At 43.2% G+C, this 18,720-nt stretch overlaps 1 protein-coding gene across 1 annotated transcript in view; it reads right to left on the minus strand.

Annotated features, from left to right (window-relative positions):
• The window catches only part of ASAH2 (N-acylsphingosine amidohydrolase (non-lysosomal ceramidase) 2), a 98,632-nt gene that overhangs the window by 68,010 nt on the left and 11,902 nt on the right, over nt 1-18,720 (minus strand). The window contains exons 2-5 of the mRNA XM_006755840.2: nt 10,561-10,672; nt 7,202-7,333; nt 3,856-4,073; nt 1,733-1,882 (exon numbers count right to left, since the gene is read on the minus strand). Coding sequence (XP_006755903.1) covers nt 1,733-1,882; nt 3,856-4,073; nt 7,202-7,328 — 495 coding nt within the window. The 5' untranslated portion in view covers nt 7,329-7,333; nt 10,561-10,672. The remainder of the gene's footprint in view (nt 1-1,732; nt 1,883-3,855; nt 4,074-7,201; nt 7,334-10,560; nt 10,673-18,720) is intronic.

Genomic DNA, 18,720 nt, shown 5'->3' on the forward strand with positions numbered 1-18,720 from the left:
AAGAGATGAGGTCAGAGTGAAAGCAGGGAGGACAGATCATGTAAGGCTAATGTATATGTATATGTATATGTATATGTATATGTATATGTATATGTATATGTATGTGTATATATATATGTGTGTGTGTGTGTGTGTGTGTGCGCGTGTGTGTGTGTGTGTGTGTGTATTAAAAAGACTCAGTTTCTTTATTCATAAAAAGGGGATAAAAACAGACCCACCTCAGTTTTGTTGTAAGTGTAGAGGTGGAGAAATTACTTAATCTCCCGCTCCTCATGTTTCCATAAATGGAAGAGGCTTCCATTCCACGCCGCCCCCCCACGCTCCCCAAGATAGAGTGACATTGGAAAAGGTATTTAGGCCTTCATCACTGAATAACTGACATGTAATGGTCATTGTTCTAGGTACTCTTGTCTCCCCACTTTCTCACTCATGAATATATAAACAGGCATCAGAGAGCACATTCTTTTTCTGTGACTTGATCTGAGGCAGAAAATATAGCAGAAACTGGCTTAGAGAGATAGATCTGGAAGCCATTTCCACCACTCTATTTCTCACTCCTCCCCACCTCATCTCCTCTTCCTTCCTCTCTTTCTCTTGCTCTCACTCTGTCTGCCTTACAAGTCTCAGGTAGCCCAAGACATGTCCTCAATGCACCTTTCTGCTAAACTCAACTCTCCCCACAGGGAAATAAGACCTAAATTTGGGGAAAATCACAGAAGAGCCTGCCATACTCTACAATCCATTTTAAAGATCAATTGAGTTAACTTATTCTTTTTAAATTTTATTATGGAAATTTTCAAACACACACAAACATAATCAGAATCCTATCTAATAAAAGGGTAATATGCAAATTAACCATTATCCATCACAAAGATGGCGGCACCCATAGCCACAAGATGGTGGCACACAATCCTCTCAGCCCCCCTGGAGTCCTCCAGTCCCAGGGGGCAGCCGCTAAGAGCGGGCAGCATGAGCGGCCTGGTGGAATGCTTGCTTTGTTGCCACAGCGACAAGGCAAGCATTCCACCCTGGCAGCGGAGGGCCTCTGGGCAGCGGGCACAGAGCAGCTGGGGGGGGGGGATGTTCCATACCCCACCGAGGATGGGCCTCTGGCCAGGCTGGGGCATGGAATGCTTGTGCCGTTGCCCCAGCAACAAGGCAAGTGTTCCGCGCCTGGCCACAGATGGGCCTCTGGGCCACAGAGAGCCTCTGGGCAGCGGGCATGGAGCGGCCAGACCCCACAGAGAGCTACCTGCACACAGATTCGTGTTCAGGGCTACTAGTAATATAATAAAATCCCCATGTCTGCCTATCACCCAGATTCAGCAATCTATGGCCAACCTCATTTCAGTGTTGCATTTTTAATTCTCATCAGGTTACTTACATCCATTCTCAGTTGTCTAAAAACTTGAAGGAAGGGTTACTGATTAATTGACACTCTCAGACTTCTATCGAAGAAGATTAAATGAAATAATGTATGTGAAGGTCCCCTGGAAAGTAATAAACTTTCAAATAACATTAGCAATCAATAATGATGATGCACCACCCGCAGAATTGAAAGCAAACCTTGACCAAGATGATTCAGAATGGAAAAATTCGGATCACTCTGCTGGATTGTCAAGAGCCTATAAAGTTGCAGGTGGTAGAAACTCACTGGATGAAAAACAAGGAGGGCTTAGCTACTGACTTTTTTTTAACATCAAGTCATTTCTTCCTCGCATCAATCACTTACCTCCAGCCTCAACCGTTGGGATACCATGCCTATGTCGATGCTCACAAATGCCATTCGATTGGACCCATCTGGCTCTGCCATGATGAAAGCACGACTGTACAACCTGGTGAGGAGGCCCCGTGCATTCTGGCCACCTTTGCCGTAGCCCATCTAAAGGGGGAGAGACGATCAGAGCCCATCTAAAGGGGGAGAGACCATCAGAGCCCATCTAAAGGGGGAGAGACCATCAGAGCCCATCTAAAGGGGGAGAGAGCATCAGAGCCCATCTAAAGGGGGAGAGAGCATCAGAGCCCATCTAAAGGGGGAGAGACCATCAGAGCCCATCTAAAGGGGGAGAGACCATCAGAGCCCATCTAAAGGGGGAGAGAGAATCATAGGCGCTCTATCTCATCTCGTGCCCCCTACCCCAACCCCACCAGAAAGCAGGCTCACTTAAGAAAGACAAATAAAAACAGTCCACAGGTCACTGAAAACTCTGAGTGAGACCATGTGTTTTCAATAACAAAGCCAACACCTGTAAAAGAGTCTTTACTCTTCTGTGTAGAAATAAGTAAAGGCAAAGTAGCAAAAGCTTGACAGGAGCGATTCATTGCCTTATGGGTGAGGGAGGAGCTGATGTGGCCCAGAACTGTGTTAACTGTCCTGGAGAGCTTTCAGGGCTTCTCTGTTTTTTGAAATAAGACCTTTTCTCGTACCAATCCAAGGTACTATGCAAGGAAACAGTTCCCCTCCCACCATGCACACTGAGGGGGAACATTCTCAAATTGAAGGCTCCCTCACTTGAGTTGCCAATGTGTATGTTTTGTTTTGTTTTTTACCTGAAGAAAATGGTTTCTTTATGGTTAAATAATCTAACCATAACTTTATGGTTAAGTACCTAACCCTGGCTTCTCTCATGTTGTTCCTCCCTAAGCCAAGTCAGATCAAATACATCTATCCCTGCCCCTTCTCTTACCATGTCATAAAACCCACCCTTAAAGTCTACCCAAGTCTTCAGAATGCTCCTTCTACTGCTTGCTTGGCCCTCATGTGGGTGTTTATTTAGGGTTACAATGATTCAAGAGTCAGTTTTCAGAATAGACAGCAAGGAATACAGTTGACCCTTCAACAACACAGGTTTAAACTGTGCACATCCACTTATGTATGACTTTTTTTTAATAAATACAGTCAGCCCTTCAGGTCCATAGGTTTCACATCCTTGGATTCAACCAACCAGGGATTTAAAATAGTATTTTTACATTCCCAACTGTGGACCAAAAATAATGTTTTGATTTGCATTTTGTTGAATCTGTGGCTACAAAGGGCCAACTGCAGTTAAGTTTGGGGGGAGTCGAAAGTTATACATGAATTTCCACTGTGTGGGGGTTGGTGTGCCTAACCCCCTCATTGTTCAAGGGTCAACTATAATTCCTTGAAGCTAAAGATTATTTGGTAGACAGGAGACAATCCCATCAGACAACCTGAAGCTCTGGTTTCCTAGGGAAGTGTTGATATAAACAGTGTTACCACCATCAGAGCGAAGAAGTTGCATGCTAACAGCCAACAGACCACACCTAACACATTGAAGGGTTTTACTTGGCTTAACGCACTGTTGGCCCATGCCAGGTTTCCAGTTTTAACTAACTAGAGTTGCCTACATTTTCCAAGTGAGATACTTAAACCCTCAGATCTTCAGTCCAGAGATGTTTCTGGCTTCTTTTGAAAAAACTGTCAGATATAGCAACCCTAAGTCCACATGCTTACATGGCAACAATTAGTTGGGGCCGTGCACTTTCTAGATGCACCACCATGCCCACAACTTCCTACTGTCCCCAAACTGAGGATCACTAGATGTTGAACATCTTACACTGACCTACTTCAGTCATTTACAGTACCTGCCCATCCTCTGTCATATTCGAGTTTCCTAGTCCTGCCATTTCATAAAAAGTGGCCAACTGTCTTTCCAAGGGAGTTGTGGTTAAATAAATGATCCTTTCTTCCTTATAGGCAATACTCATAGTCTTACACAGCAGTGAAGTCAATAGGAAAGCAAGATGATGCTATAATAATCAGGAATAAATGCAGGATTCAAAATAATAAAATTTTATTTCACAGTCTCTTTGAGGAGCCCATGATTTACCTACCATATTGATATCTGCTACTTGTCCTGTGCAGTCAGCTCGCCCAACACCTATGTGGTAGCCACTGAAGTTCTGAAATAGAGGAGGCTCTGGGGTGGTAGTCACTGGGTCCACCTGGGTGGTTGTGGGACCTTGTGTGAGTGTGGAGAACTGAGGGGCTGTGGAGCCCTGGGCGGCTGTGGGGCTCTGGGTGGCCTGAGGGCTCTCGGTGGATGGAAAACCTGAATCCAAAAAAATAGAATAAAATATTTGAGACTTGAACTGGGGTGGTTGACACAAAGTACAGATGATGTACTGTAGAATTCTATAGCTGAAACCTACATAATTTTATTAACCAATGTCACTCAATAAACTCAATTAAATAAGTAATATATAAAATGTTAAAAAAAAATAAAAATAGAGTAAGATATTTAAGAAACCACAATTCAGATCACTTACATGTCAGCATTAGTTAGAACACCTAATTCAGGTTCCTGAGGAAAAAAATCTTTGTATATTGTTTGTGTGTATGATACACGGTAGAAAACATCTCAGGGACTTGTTTTATATCATTCCTAAGGATGATCTTTTTCTTTACTGCATATGTTTCAACTAAACAATCAAGATCTCCATCAAACCTCCTTCAGCTTCTCCTCACAAGCCATTCCTTGCAAACTCATCACCCTTCATTCACTCACCATGCACTTCCACACCAGCCAAACAAATCATGTGCCAGGTTCCTGACACACAACCTACTAAATGCAGCCTCTTGGGATTCGTTCCTGCCATTCTCTCCATCCAGAGTCCTTATTCCTTTCTACTCCACCAACCAATCTCCACTACCACCTTCAGAGTTGATTCATTTCCATCACACTCACATCCAGCTCAAACCCTCATCTCCAGGGTGCCACCCCAGCTGTCTCTACCCTGCTTTGATCTTCCTCAGCCTTCTCAAGACTTTTATTCTTTTTTAAAAGATATATATATCTGGGAGAGAAGAAGGGAGAGGGAGAGAGAAACATCAATGTAAGAGTGAAACATCGATCAGCTGCCTCCTGCACACCCCCTACCAGGGATTGAGCCCACAATGTTGCTGGGAATCCAACCAGCAACCTTTATCCGTGCATGGTACAATGCCCAACCCACTGAGCCACAACGGTCAGGGCTAAAGACTTAGTCTTAATGCAACCTAGATTGTTGTATACTTGTTGACATAGTCCTATCTTATGCTAATGATTCCCATGTCACCATATATGCATAAGTAGACACTACATTTCTTATCAATATGTATATCACATATACATACAAATATCAGGGAGGCAGAATAGCATTGAGAATAAAAGGACAGATGCCAGAAATCTGGATTGGAAAACTGATTTTACCAATTACTGGCTGAACAAATTACTTAAGCTATTCACCCCAATTTTTCTCATCTATAAAATAGAGATAATAATAATAATATCCTACTTCCAAGGGTTGTTTTGAACAATAAATATGTTACTGCATATTGAAAATATAGAGCAGTGACTGCCTTAGAGCTTTGGTTTTATTTATGTATTTAGACATCTTACATACACAGTTTACTTGTTTGTTTACAACCTGGACACAGCCAGGGATGGCCAAGGCAGCAGAAGTCAGTATCAGAAGGTACAAGTGCTCAGGAAGTACTTAGGCAAGAGATTAGCAACTAACTCATTATGGGATCCTAGACTTCCGGAGCTCAAAAAACAAAAACAAAAACGCCTTAGAGATCACCTGGTCCAATCTCCTCAGTTTACATATGAGAATACTAAAGCCAAGACCGTGACTTAACCAAGAATTCAGAGAGCATATGCTTAAGCAGGTGTCCAAACCAGATCTTCCAACTAAGAATCTGACGCCTTTCAGCCACATTCCAGAGGGAGTTAGGATCTGTGTCTGTTCCTCCCCGAGCCCACATTCTCTGTAGGACATCTAGTGTTGCAAGAAAGGAAGCAGGAGGCTTTGCTATTGCTTTACTGATACTGACATAGTCATGTGGTGCCAACCAAAGCAAAACTTACATAGCTAAGGGCAAGCTCTTTGTGATCTCAAAGTCTCAGCTTTCACATCTATAAAATGGTACTAAGACTGGCATCAACCTTCATAGGAACCTTATTAGAATTAAATAAGAAATTGATGTAGGCTCCTGATTACAGCACTTGCCACAAAGTAACCCTTCAATAAACAGCAACTTCCACTATGGAAATAGTTGCCGTAATTATAGACAACCTCCCTGAGTCAGTCTGTCTGTCTGTCTCTCTGTCTCTGTCTCTGTCTCTCTTTCTCTCTCTCTCTCCCTCTCTCTCTCTTGTTAATCCTCACCCAAGGATATTTCTCCCATTGATTTATAGAGAGGGTGAGAGGAAGGGAGGGGCTAGGGAGGGAGAAGGGAGGAGAGAGATCTACGTGAGAGAGGCACATCCATTGGTTGCCTTCTGCTCATACCCTGACCAGGGCCAGGGATGGAACCCAGGTACGTGCCCTTGACTGGGAATTGAACTTTTGACCCTTCAACCTGTGGGCCCAACCTCTAACCACTGAGCATACTGGCCAGGGCTCCCTGAGTCTCATTTTAAGAGCTAAAACTAAATAAGCCCTACAGAGCCTTTCATATCTAGTAGTCCAGGACCCTGCTCTGCCCACTCCTAGCACGGAGGATTTCTGGTCCTCTGTGTTTGCAGGAAATTCAAAGCATGGGGACATGGTGGAGAAGACACTGGAAAAGAGAAAAGGCCACTGAGGAGAAAACCGGGGTTCAGACTTGCATCTCCTTCTCCAGTTGGCCTGAGTCCAGCCCTCCCTTTACCTTGGTCAGAGCATTCAAACCCCACTGTCTTTACTCATTTAACAGGTATAATATAACCTAGGCCAGAGGTTACTTTATAAAGACCCATGAGCCCATTATTGCCTGTAAATAGAGCTTAGACAGTTTTTAAAAATTAAATTCATCTGTAGTGCTGAAAAAGAAATCAAGCTATGTCTAAACACCCAAATTTCTAGCTTCTCTTGAAACTCAGGAGAATTGAGTCCGTGTTTATCATAACAACAACCAGCTGGCACTCAGGAGGGGCTGGGGACCCTCTTCACCAAAACTGCAGCTGCCTCATCCTGGTCCCCTCCCGACTCGAGCTCTTTTACAGAGCTTCATTGGCCCTCCTGAGGGTGTGAATTCAACACTCCCGTCTTCAAGGCTTTTAAAAGGCTAATTGATATTTAGTGGATCTTTCTTCTCCCTTTGCCTCCATTATCAGCATTATCAACAGACACTATTTCCTGCCTTCGTGTCCACAGTCACGAGGAATTTCCTGCAGGCCTAGGCGCAGCATCCAAGAGAGCCCATGACACTTGCCTTTGGGATTTTCGATGGTCCCACTGGTGATAAACAAGAGGCTGAGAAGGGCCACCGTGATAGCAGTCATCATTATGAGGAGGAAAATCAGGAACGTCTCTAACGTGGAGAAGGTACGTTTGGCCATTTTTCCTAAGAAAGAAGCAGAGATGGAAGAAGAAATAAGGAAGAGACAGAAAAAGACAGAATCACAAATTAAAACGCATGTGCTTCCATCTGCCTGAGACGTCTTAGCTCTTTCATATGAACAGACTATCCCAGGCAAGCATAAAGCACATTCACCACTAGTTCCACATCCCAAGCCCATAGCAGACAAGACCAGTCAATTACAGCACTCTTGATAAATTCAGATGGGGTTTCCAAATCTTTCTCAGCACAGTACTCGTCCTGGCATCCACCACTCATCCTTTGGCATGGGCAGCTAAGTGAAAATCTATTTGCGTTCCTCGGTTACATCACTGCTGCTTTCCTTCATGGTGATGATGCTGTTTATGGGTCTAGGTTGGAGCACTTCTGTCCACGGGGATGACGGACCCACCCACATTGTTTGTACTTGGGAGAAGGCTTGCTGAGGTGGGGGCTTTCCTCTGTGATCATAGACTAAGTAAAATTATCTTGTCCACATGGAGGTGAAATCCAAACTGTAGGCCTCTACACCCCATGTTCTAACTTTAAATACTACCTGAGAAGAAAATGGCCTGGAAAAGGGGGTTGGCATCTCTGGTCTCAAGCCAGGTGTTAATAACATTTTCCTCTCCAGTGATAAGGATTTCACACATTTTGCAAACCTTGTAGCAAATGAAGGGGATAAAAATACAAGTGCCTCTGTGTTCTACAAAAGCAGAAAATGTCCTTACAAAGTCCTTAGGATATTTTAGGAGGAGAATTCATCATTACGCGGAGGGACTATACAAGCTGAAAAGTCGTATAACAGGAGAAAGTATAATAATGGTCATTAAAAATTGGATTCTGAAGTCTGACTCCAGAATTCAAATCTCATTTCTGCCACTTACTGCAACTGAACTTGGGAAATCCCAGACAATGAGCCTCAGTTTCTCCATCTGTAAATAGGAATATGATGGTGATCATTTTAGTATCTATCTCGTAGAGTTCCCATAAAAATAAGAGGAGATAATGCAAGTAATAATTTGTTGGTTCCATGGAATGTAATAAGTGCTCAAAATGTTGACATTCATCACTGGGTTCCAAATTGGCAAAGACTCTGTTCTTCATGGTCCTTGAAGGGCATTTATATGAGACCATTAGAGGATTATTGGAATCACAGGCAGGGACTTGCTTTAGGAAGCCTGAGCAGTGAGATGGGATTGGAATCCCACATCTTACCTCCGCCCCAATGGTGGCTAAGATGCTGCCACCCCCAGGAGTTGTAAATTGGCAACAAACAATTGTGTGTAGTACAGCCCAGACAATTTTTTTGTTTCAATTTGACTTAATTGACAAGATAAAAGATTAAGTCTCACAATTTTTCTATAGAGTCCACATTTACAAATCTGAAACTTCAAATTTCTTTCAAAATACTTTCTAAAATGTGGCAACACTGAGCCAGCATTCCCATTTGCCAAAAGTTTCAAAACTTGGTAGGTACTGTTCTTTTTAGATGGTGCATGCCTTCTCCAACTTGCCATAGTCCCTACCCCATGGGTCTTGTATAATTAAGTTACTACCTGGTCTATGTAGTCATTTTATTTTGCAACCCCTGGACTAGAGGTTAAAAATCAGTCAGAGGAAGGGCTGAAATGGGAATGGACAAGGAGACTGAAACGTCTTCCTAAACTTCCTGGTTATTGGTAGGCTTTCCTCATCCATATGGCACCATGACCACCATCAAGATCAGCAGTAGGAACAACTTTAAATTTAGGGCACAACAAATTAGTTCTGCATCTGGGTCCCAGGTTTTACTGACCGCCCCCGAAGTCAGGAAGCACATCTAAGAGATGCCTCTGAAACTGATGATCCAAAGAGGTTTATTAGTCATTAGCTATTGTTTCAGTAGCAAACTTCAAACCCAGTACACCTAGTTCTTGCTCTAAACTTTGGTTTCTGTAAGCCTTTCTGTTAGCTGAGACAACTTCTGTACAAAAAGGGCAATGAAAAAATGGATGACGGACAAGTAGACCTCCCAACCCCAGATCATCTGTAGGCACATTATATATGTAAAAAATGTAGTCATGTGGCAGGAGCCTGTGTAACAAACAACAAAATCATACTTTTTTGTGGCTAGTTTTTCTCTGGTGACATTACCACTACCGGCCTTTTGCACAAGTCAACAGCAGCACTTGATTTAACATCAGAGTTTCCACCTCTTACTCAGATTTTAGTGATGTGTTTCACCACTCTTACTTTGTTGCCAGAATTACTGCCAACATATCACAATTCTTTTTGAAGCCATTAGTACTATTATGTCTCATAATGATTAAAATCTGATTTCAGCCCTATCTGGTTTGGCTCAGTGGATAGAGCATCGGCCTGTGGACTGGATGGTCCCAGGTTCGATACCAGTCAAGGGCATGTACCTCGGTTGCAGGCTCCTTCCTGGCCCAAGGTCATGGTCGGGGCTTGTGCAGGAGGCAACCAATCGATGTGTTTCTCTCACATCAATGTTTCTCTTTGTCTTTCTCTCTCTCTTCTACTCGCTCTAAAAAAAAATCAACGAAAAAATATCTTCGGGTAAAATCTGATTTCAAACATTAAAGCAAATGTCTTGTCTGCTTCAGAAGGCAAATGGACCAAGAATTACATTTTAAAGGAATATACATTTCCTTATGGTTCCCGCTTAATCTAGCATAATCCTAGAACAGCGTTTCTCAACCTGTGGGTCGCAACCCCTTTGGGGGTTGAACGACTCTTTCACAAGGGTCGCCTAAGACCATAGGAAAAGACATATAATTACATATTTTTTGTGATTAATCACTATGCTTTAATTATGTTCAATTTGTAACAATGAAAATACATCCTGCATATCAGATATTTACATTATGATTCATAACAATAGCAAAATTACAGTTAAGAAGTAGCAACGAAAATAATTTTATGGTTGGGGGTCACCACAACATGAGGAACTGTATTAAAGGGTCGCAGCATTAGGAAGGTTGAGAACCACTGTCCTAGAAGGTCAGTGATGAGGCTCTAATGAGACAACAGCAAGCCACTTGTCACATCTTTACCATGCTGAAGTGCCTATTGCTCAGGACTGTGAAAGAAAAAAGTAATGATATGGCAAAATGGGTTTCCAAAGCTAAGAAAATGGCGTGGAGGTTTGGGGTTTCATCAAGATCTCTGAGGCAACGGATGACTCAAGATCCATCCCTCCCTCTCCAAGAAAATAGAGTCATTCTTACCTTATTCAACCACTCAAAAGATTTGCATTCAGGAAAGCAAATGGTGGTCCAAATTCTTGTTTCTTCCCCGTTGCACGTTGCTCAGCTAAGACTTCTCAGCACTTTCTGATGCCTACAGAGGAAAGATCTTTCACAGTAACGTCCCGAAGAGTTCAAGTTCTCATTATCGTAACTTTGTGGGCTGGGTACAAGGATAAGATTAAAGTGTATTGATAACAAAAGGCTTACACACACTCTCTCCTGGGGCAGCCTAACACTGAGGTAGAGTTGCAGAAGGCCTGCAGGGCTGAAGGTCAGTTCTATGCAATGTGTACAAGCTGGAACAGAAAGGAAGGAAGGAAGGAAGGAAGGAAGGAAGGAAGGAAGGAAGGAAGGAAGGAAGGAAGGAAGGTCCTGCTTTATTTACCACTGGGCACTCAACCACATTAGGGTGGATTAGAGTGGGCTATGGGTCCCACTGGGCAATATTTATACTGATTTCAGAACAGAAAAGCATTTTTAATTTTTAGATTTTCATCTGTAAAAAAATGCAAAATTCTAGATTAACTAAGAATGTGAATAATTATAGACAACAGAGTAAGAATGCTGTGCAATCATTAAAAATTATATTGAAGGAAAGCGGGGGAGGGTAGGTGAATGGAAAGAGATCAACCAAAGAACTTGTACGCATATATGCATAACCCATGGACACAGACAGTAGGGTGGTGAAGGAAGGCCTGGGGTGGGGGTGGAACTGGGTAGAGAGGAGCAATGGTAGTAAAGGGGGCGGGGGGGACATCGAGTGGGGCAGGCCAGAAGGGATCAATGCGGGGAGAGGGGGGACATCCATCATAGTTTCAACAATAAAGATTTAAATTTAAAAATTATATTGAAGAAAAAATAATGACATGAAAAATTACTAATAATATTAGATGATTTTAAGTTTATAAACATTTAATCCTATTTGTGTCAAGTAGACAATATTTATATAGGTATGGTCAAAAAGACTAAAAGAAAGTACAGCAAAATGTTAAGAAGTAATTATATGGTGTTAAGATTATGGATGGGTTTGGTCCCCCCCTCCCACCCACACACACACCTTTTGGCTCTTGGTATTTTCTGTAATAGCCATGTAGCACTTTTGTAAAGGGAAAATAAAATGTTTACCTCCTCTTGGAGAATATATACCAGTGGTCGGCAAACCAAGGCTCGCTTGCCACATGCGGCTCTTTGGCCCCTTGAGTGTGGCTCTTTCACAAAATACCATGTGTGGGTGCGCACGTACAGTGTGATTGAAACTTTGTGGCCCATGCGTAGAAGTCTGTTTTTGGCCTGGGCAAGTCTATTTTGAAGAAGTGGCGTTAGAAGAAGTGGGGGGCGTTGGTCGGTTGGGTGACAGGAGACAAGGTGCAGATGGGCCGCGGGATATGCAGCGCTGGGAAGGCGCACACGATTCATACACGAATTGAGTGAGCCAGTACCCTAATTAAGTTAATAACAATGTACCTACCTATATAGTTTAAGTTTTAAAAATTTGGCTTTCAAAAGAAATTTCAATCATTGTACTGATATTTGGCTCTGTTCACTAATGAGTTTGCTGACCACTGAGGTATACCATCTAACAGCGTGAAGTTAAACAGTGGCCCACAGAGACAAAAAGAGCGAGAAGGAAGCCAACACCCTCTGCTTTGCCAAGTAAACCCAACCTGTCCAGGAAACACTTGGAAGATGACACAGGCCACTTAAGTCCTGGCCGAGTTTGGTCTGTCCCTCATTTATTCCAGCTAATACATGAGGCAGGAATGAAGGACTTAGACTCTAAACACTTTGCAAGCCCCTAATGAAATGCAGGATCTAGGCAATGATCATCCACGCCTGGCTGCTAATGTCACCAAAAGAGAGACAAGCAGGTATCGCAAGCCTCTGAGTGGTGCACACAAACCTCCCAACTATTCCGATTAAACCCAAATAAAATTAGCCTCTAGCTGTAAGTGCCTCTTTGTAGGAAATACAAATACGGGGGAATACGTCAGAGGATAATGCGGAGACACAGGAAGCAAAACCCAGACTGTGAGAGACTCTCTAAGACAAGTGACCCGGGCCCTTTAACAAATACATTGGAAGAGGAGAGGGAGAGAAAGAGCAGAAAGTGGAGAAGGGGGAGGGCAGGGGGACGAGGTGGGAGAGAGAGAAGGAAAACAGGAGGAGGAGAAAAACGGGAGAGGAGAGCAAGGCAGCGGGGGAAGAGGGGCCAGGAAGCTATAGATTAAAAGAAGCTGGAGAGACATCAATCAACTGCATTTTGTAAGCACTAAACCATCATAATTTGGAACTTGGTTCAAACAGTTTTTAAAATTATGAGACAATTGGGAAAATTTGAACACCAACTAGATATTTGATGATATTTAGGGGTTACTGCTTTAAATATTAGTGTAATAATGATATTTTATTAGACTTTTTTTTAAAAAAATCCTTATCTTTTCGATACATTCTGAAACTGATAAAAATAAAATACCCAAAGTGCAAAACTCTGAGCGATGGATATATAGGTGGATAGATGATGGACAGATGGAAGGACAGATGGACAGAAAAAAAAAGCTTTGTTCTTTAATATGCCAGTGGACAAGAGAGAGTGGGTTAAAAGCACTGTGGAAAGTATTGTTGAGAGCTTCACTCTCCACTCTTTTTAAACCCAGCTAGGGTGCACAGGCGGCCCCCCATGTGCCGACAGTCCCAGATGTGTTTGAGGCTCTGCCTTTCAGAAGCCCTAGTGTGAGACTTCCATTCAGAACTGAGCCACTGGGAAGAGAGGCAGGGCCTGGGACGTGGAGGTTACCGGTTTGGATCACGGCCGCGGGACTCTGCTGGCCGCGTGGTGGCTGCGTCTGGATGCCGCAGCTGCTTCCTTATTCCATGACCGTGACAAGGCAGCCCACCCCTTAGCAGCTCTGTTCCCGTTTACATTGGGCAGCTGTTCCTAGATGCTCAACCTCGGTTCCCTGTCTTTGGCCTTCATAACGGGTCTGCAAGTTATCGCTTTCCGCTGACAGGCCCTTTTCTCCTTAAGCTGGTTGGAGTGGATCCTGTTATCTCCAGCTAAGGACGCATCCAAGCTAGCCTCGGCAAAGTGGGCAGCGGACCTCCCTTGGGGGAGGGTTTGCTTCCCAGTGGCTGGGCACTGTGTATGCCTCGCTGCCTCTGGGAACATCTGTAAAGTTAAGTGATGAGCAGCCTGGCACAATACATTTTCATTAGGTCCAAAAAGGGCTGCCCTGGTGATACCTCACCACCTCCTGGGAAATTCCTGGGAACCCCAAAGCAGTTCCATCATCAGTTGACTATGTATAGAATCATCTCTTCACTGGCCTCGGGTGAATCTTGACCTCAAACCACAAATAAACAACAGACGAAAGAAGGGAGTCCCTTCTGTTCCAAGCTGGAGAGAGTGTCTTCTTACACCCCTTCTGCACCTGTGCTATGCCGGGCCCGGGGTGTGACTAGGCGCCGTGCGTCACTGCAGGTGGGAGCCCAAGTGAAGGGAGGGCTCAGCTCCACAGTGGCTGGGCCGGGCCGGGCCGGGCTGGGCAGGAAGATGGCGCAGGACAGAGGGGCACACCAGGCCTCTTCTCCTCCTGGGGACTCAAAAGTCCAGGTTCCCAGCAAGCCTGATGTTCTGCTTTCCTCCGAGGACAGGAGAGATCAACAATTCAAGGGCTACAGTTTCTCTCCCGAAATTTATCCCAGTCCTACCTCCAACACAATGGGCAAACTGATAGAGAGAGACGTTGAGGCTATGGGAAGGCCTGGAACTTGGAATCTGAAGGTTGAGGCTTTTTTCCTCAGTGACCTTCATTTTCCTCATTGCAAAAAAAGGGGGGGGAGTGCAGACTAACAACCCTGGCCAGTGTGGCTCAGTTGGCTGGAGCATCGTCCAGTACACGAAATGTTGTGGGTTCCATTCCTGATCAGGGTACATACCTAGATTGCAGGGTTCAATCCCTACTTGGGACATGTACAGAAGGCAATTGATCTATTTCTCTCATCTCTCTCTCTCTCTCTCTCTCTCTCTCTCTCTCTCTCTCATCAATAAAAACACATCCTCAGGTGAGGATTAAAAAATTTGGATTTGCACAACGTTCTTAATTCTCTACTGTTAGATACCCGGTGTGGGGCTACAGAACCTTTGCAGAGTATTTGGAGATTATTCTCTGATGATTTATCTTTTTCCAAAACCATAGACAAGAATTTATTGCATTTGGCAGGGACAAATTTGACCTGTTTGCCATACAAGATTATGAAGGCAGATTGGGGGGAAAGCAGGCTGCAGCTTCATTTATCATTATTTCAGGGACAGGGTGACAATACTGTGTGATGTAATTCTTCCCCTCTGCATAAATCTCAGAGGCTTAGCACTGTGCACTGTGGGAAAAGTACCACCCTGTCCATTGGTAGAACTTGGAAAAGGACCAAGAGAAGCAGAAAACAACATGCTTGCATCACAGTCCAGCATGACTGGATGTTCTCTCTAGCCAGTGGGGGACAGGATGATCTCAGTGGAGCTTGACATGAAAGTATTTGTGTGCCGGGAGCAAGTGGCTTGCAACCATTCACAGAGGATCCCTCACTAGACCAGCTAAAACAGCGGTTCTCAACCTGTGGGTCACAACCCATTTGGTGGTGGAACAACCCTTTCACAGGGGTCGCCTAAGACCATCCTGCATATCAGATATTTACATTACGATTCATAACAGTAGCAACATTACAGTTATGAAGTAGCAACGAAAATAATTTTATGGTTGGGTCACAACATGAGGAACTGTATTTAAAGGGCCAGAAGGTTGAGAACCACTGAGCTAAAAAGCAAAAGGGGAAGAGGACCAGGCCATCCCCATGCTGGAGAGCAATTGCATGCATTTCTCACCTTCTCTGCAGCTGCAATATGTTCAACTCGTCCCCCAGGACAATCCACTTAAGATGCAGGAGGAAAAGAAAAACATTCTTGCTCAGATGTTCCACCTGAAGAGATAACACTTAACATCCTGGGCGTGTCATTGATTTGGGATGATGATAAGGGTTAGGTGGCATCTGAAATGCCCACACTCAAAGGGTACAGCCAATGTACCCTGTGTGAAGGCCAGGACTGAGCCTCAGTGTGAACCAAAAGCTGAGCAGGTTTTGAGTCTTGAGGGACTAAGGTTAAAGTGTGGAGTTACCACCCAGGGTGGGTGCATTCTCCAGGAATCGAAGGGCCAGCCTAGGAAGTCCATGAGCTAAATAAAGCTAGAGCTCAGTGATGGGTGGAAACCATGCAGGAATCCCAAGCTTGCATGAGCCAAAGGCAGGATCCAACTCGAATATGGAGCCAAGACAGAGTCAGGCAGGGATGGAATCTAGGCTAAAGCAGATGAGGCACAGAACAAAGAAGCTGGTGGTCTTGGGCAAAGACCCAAATCACCTACAGGTACTGTTTGTGACTCCATTTAATGTGTCAGGGATTAAAGAGACTCGCATGGGCTGGGCTAGCTAATCACACCAAGACATGAAAGACAACAACTTATTGAGCTATTACTGTGCGGACACGTATCAAGCCAGGGCAAAAAGGATAGCCATCTTTTTAAAAGTAATAAAAAATAAAATCAAATAAACTTATAGAACTCTTTAGTGTCTTCCAGACATTGTTATGATAACATTATATGAATTCACTCATTTGATATTTAAGGATGATACTATTCCTATCCCCATTTTACCTTTAAGTTAAAAAGCAAACATGACAGAGGAGCATCGATCAGACCGTCAAACCTCAGAAGGAAGGTAGGGGAGGGTGGGGGTAAGAGGGCAAACAAGAAAAGTGAGTCAGAGAGAAGTAAAACAAAGAACCGAAGATCATACTGCCAGTAAGAGATCAAGCTGGATTCAAAGCCAGATCATGTGCCTTCAGAAGCCTCTCACTGAACCATCGGCTACACTATGCATCACAGCATCTGCCCTTTACTAGCATGAATATGCCTGATAGCCTTACAATAACAATAAAATAATGCCTACAATGTAGTAAAAAACACAACCCTCATAGTAAGAAGAAATCAAATACTGAGAGTCAGGGACTGTGAGAAGAGGTAAGGATTGTTCGAACGTCACCTAGTTTGACCCCTCTGTCATAGAGACAAAGTGAAGTTACTTGCCCAAGGTCACTGTGATGGAGAACGGCAGTACTCATCCATATCTGGTCCTCTGCTCCTTTGTGGGCATACAGCAAGGGCATCAGCTCCCTGGTAGTTACTGGTCAATGGGCTGTGTGTGGCAGCGACATGTGTTACTCCCAGACTGAAGTATTTTAATGTGAAGGCATTTGAGAGGGGGTGTGAGCTCTTTGTGATATCTCTTCCTCTGCTGCATTGACCCTGATAACTTCATGTCCTAGATGATACGTGACAAGATCCCTGAGTCACCACTTCGAAGAAATCTACCTCAGGGAGTCATCAAACCAGAAGTATACTTTGCATAAACAAGAAATAAATGCTTATGTGTTAAGCAACTAAGATTTAGAGAGGATTTTTGATTACCTCAGCAAGACCCCCACCCATCCTCATTAACATAGTCACCTGATTAACACCAGCTAATAAAGGTGACTCCTTAGCTAAATTATAAATCTCCTTTTAAAATTTATTTCAGTTCCATAAATTCCACAAATCAAATGGTTTTTATTTCTGGGTAACCACATGCAGAAAGATGAAAAGGGAATTAATTAATTATATTAATTTCAAAATATACTTAAAATATCTCTAATTCAGAGGTTGCATTTTATGCAATCTCAACTCTAATAAGACATAGTTAAAAGTGAGAAATACAATGGACATAAGACACTGGAGGATAGGGGAGGCTAGGGGACTGTCTAGGGCGGGGGGGAAAATGGACACATATGTAATACCCTTTGTAATAAAAAATTAAAAAAATAAAAGAAAGAAAAAAAAAGAAAAAAGGTCAGTCACCCACATCTAGTGCTCCAGGAACTCCACAAAGCATAAAAAAAAAAAAGAAGTGAGAAATAAATATTTAAAAACCCAGAAACTTATTAAATAAAGTTCATGCTTTTTATACCACATGAGAGATTCAAGTCCATGGAGAATTTGGTAACTTTTTATTGACATGAAGCAGGTACACAAGTAGCAAAAGTTATAACTTAAAGAGACTCCCATGAAAATGACTCATGACAATAATCAGTGGTCAGAGTGACAACTTGAGTCGTTTTAAAGACAGCAAAAGAATGTGTAAGATAATTTGAAAATTTTTTCCTCCAAGATTTTTTATTTTTAAGTTCAGAGTTCAAAAAGAAAGAACTCCAACTTTTAAAGCTATCAAAAATATAAAGAGGGAGACAGAGACAAAGAGATAACTAGACTAATCCATTTCAAAATGCTACCGTGTTTTCCTTGAGGTGGGATTTGGGGATTTGATTGTCTGTGTTTTACTTTACCTATTTAATTTTTCTGTAATAATTATGTATTAGTTCTGTGGTAAAAGCTAATTTTTTAAGGACGATCGCAGGATATGAAAAAGAGACATGGAATAAATGCTTTAATTCTCCAACTAGGCTTAAAGAAAAAAGGAGGATAAAGTCTGCTAGCCCATTGTTATGCATCGTCAAATGAAGACTGGCCACTACTAAAAATAGAGTTTCTGTTTCTTTCCGTGGCTCAATGAGACAGACTGTGCTCACTTCAGACTCCATCTTGGTTGAGCTCATCCGTCAGTGGGATGATTGTCTGGGAGGTGTAGGAACAATGAGGCCTCGACTAATTTAGCCAGAGCCAAGTTCCACCTGCTTATGCATTTCACTAATGAGAAAACAGGCTGAGCTGCCTTTTCATGTTCCGGGGAGCTGAACCTTGGATGCCCCGTAAGAGATAAAGACTCTTCTGAATTAGATAATTACATTGGTATTTACATAAGAGAATTGATACCACCAGGTGGCATAGAGCTGTGCTACACCAAGTTGCTACACCTGCTGCCTCATAAACTAGTCCAAAGGTAAAGACACGATTGAAGACTAGCATTTTTTCCATGCCTATGTATTAATTTCAGGGTTGATATGTTCAAAAGATGTAGCTACTGATTCAGCCTGAGCGCTGACCAAGGAGAACAGATGCCAGGGTAAACAGCTGGCCTGGCTGTACCAGTGCCTTC

This window comes from Myotis davidii, unplaced genomic scaffold (assembly GCF_000327345.1).
Source record: "Myotis davidii unplaced genomic scaffold, ASM32734v1 scaffold933, whole genome shotgun sequence".
In the NCBI taxonomy this organism is placed as follows: Eukaryota; Metazoa; Chordata; class Mammalia; order Chiroptera; family Vespertilionidae; genus Myotis; species Myotis davidii.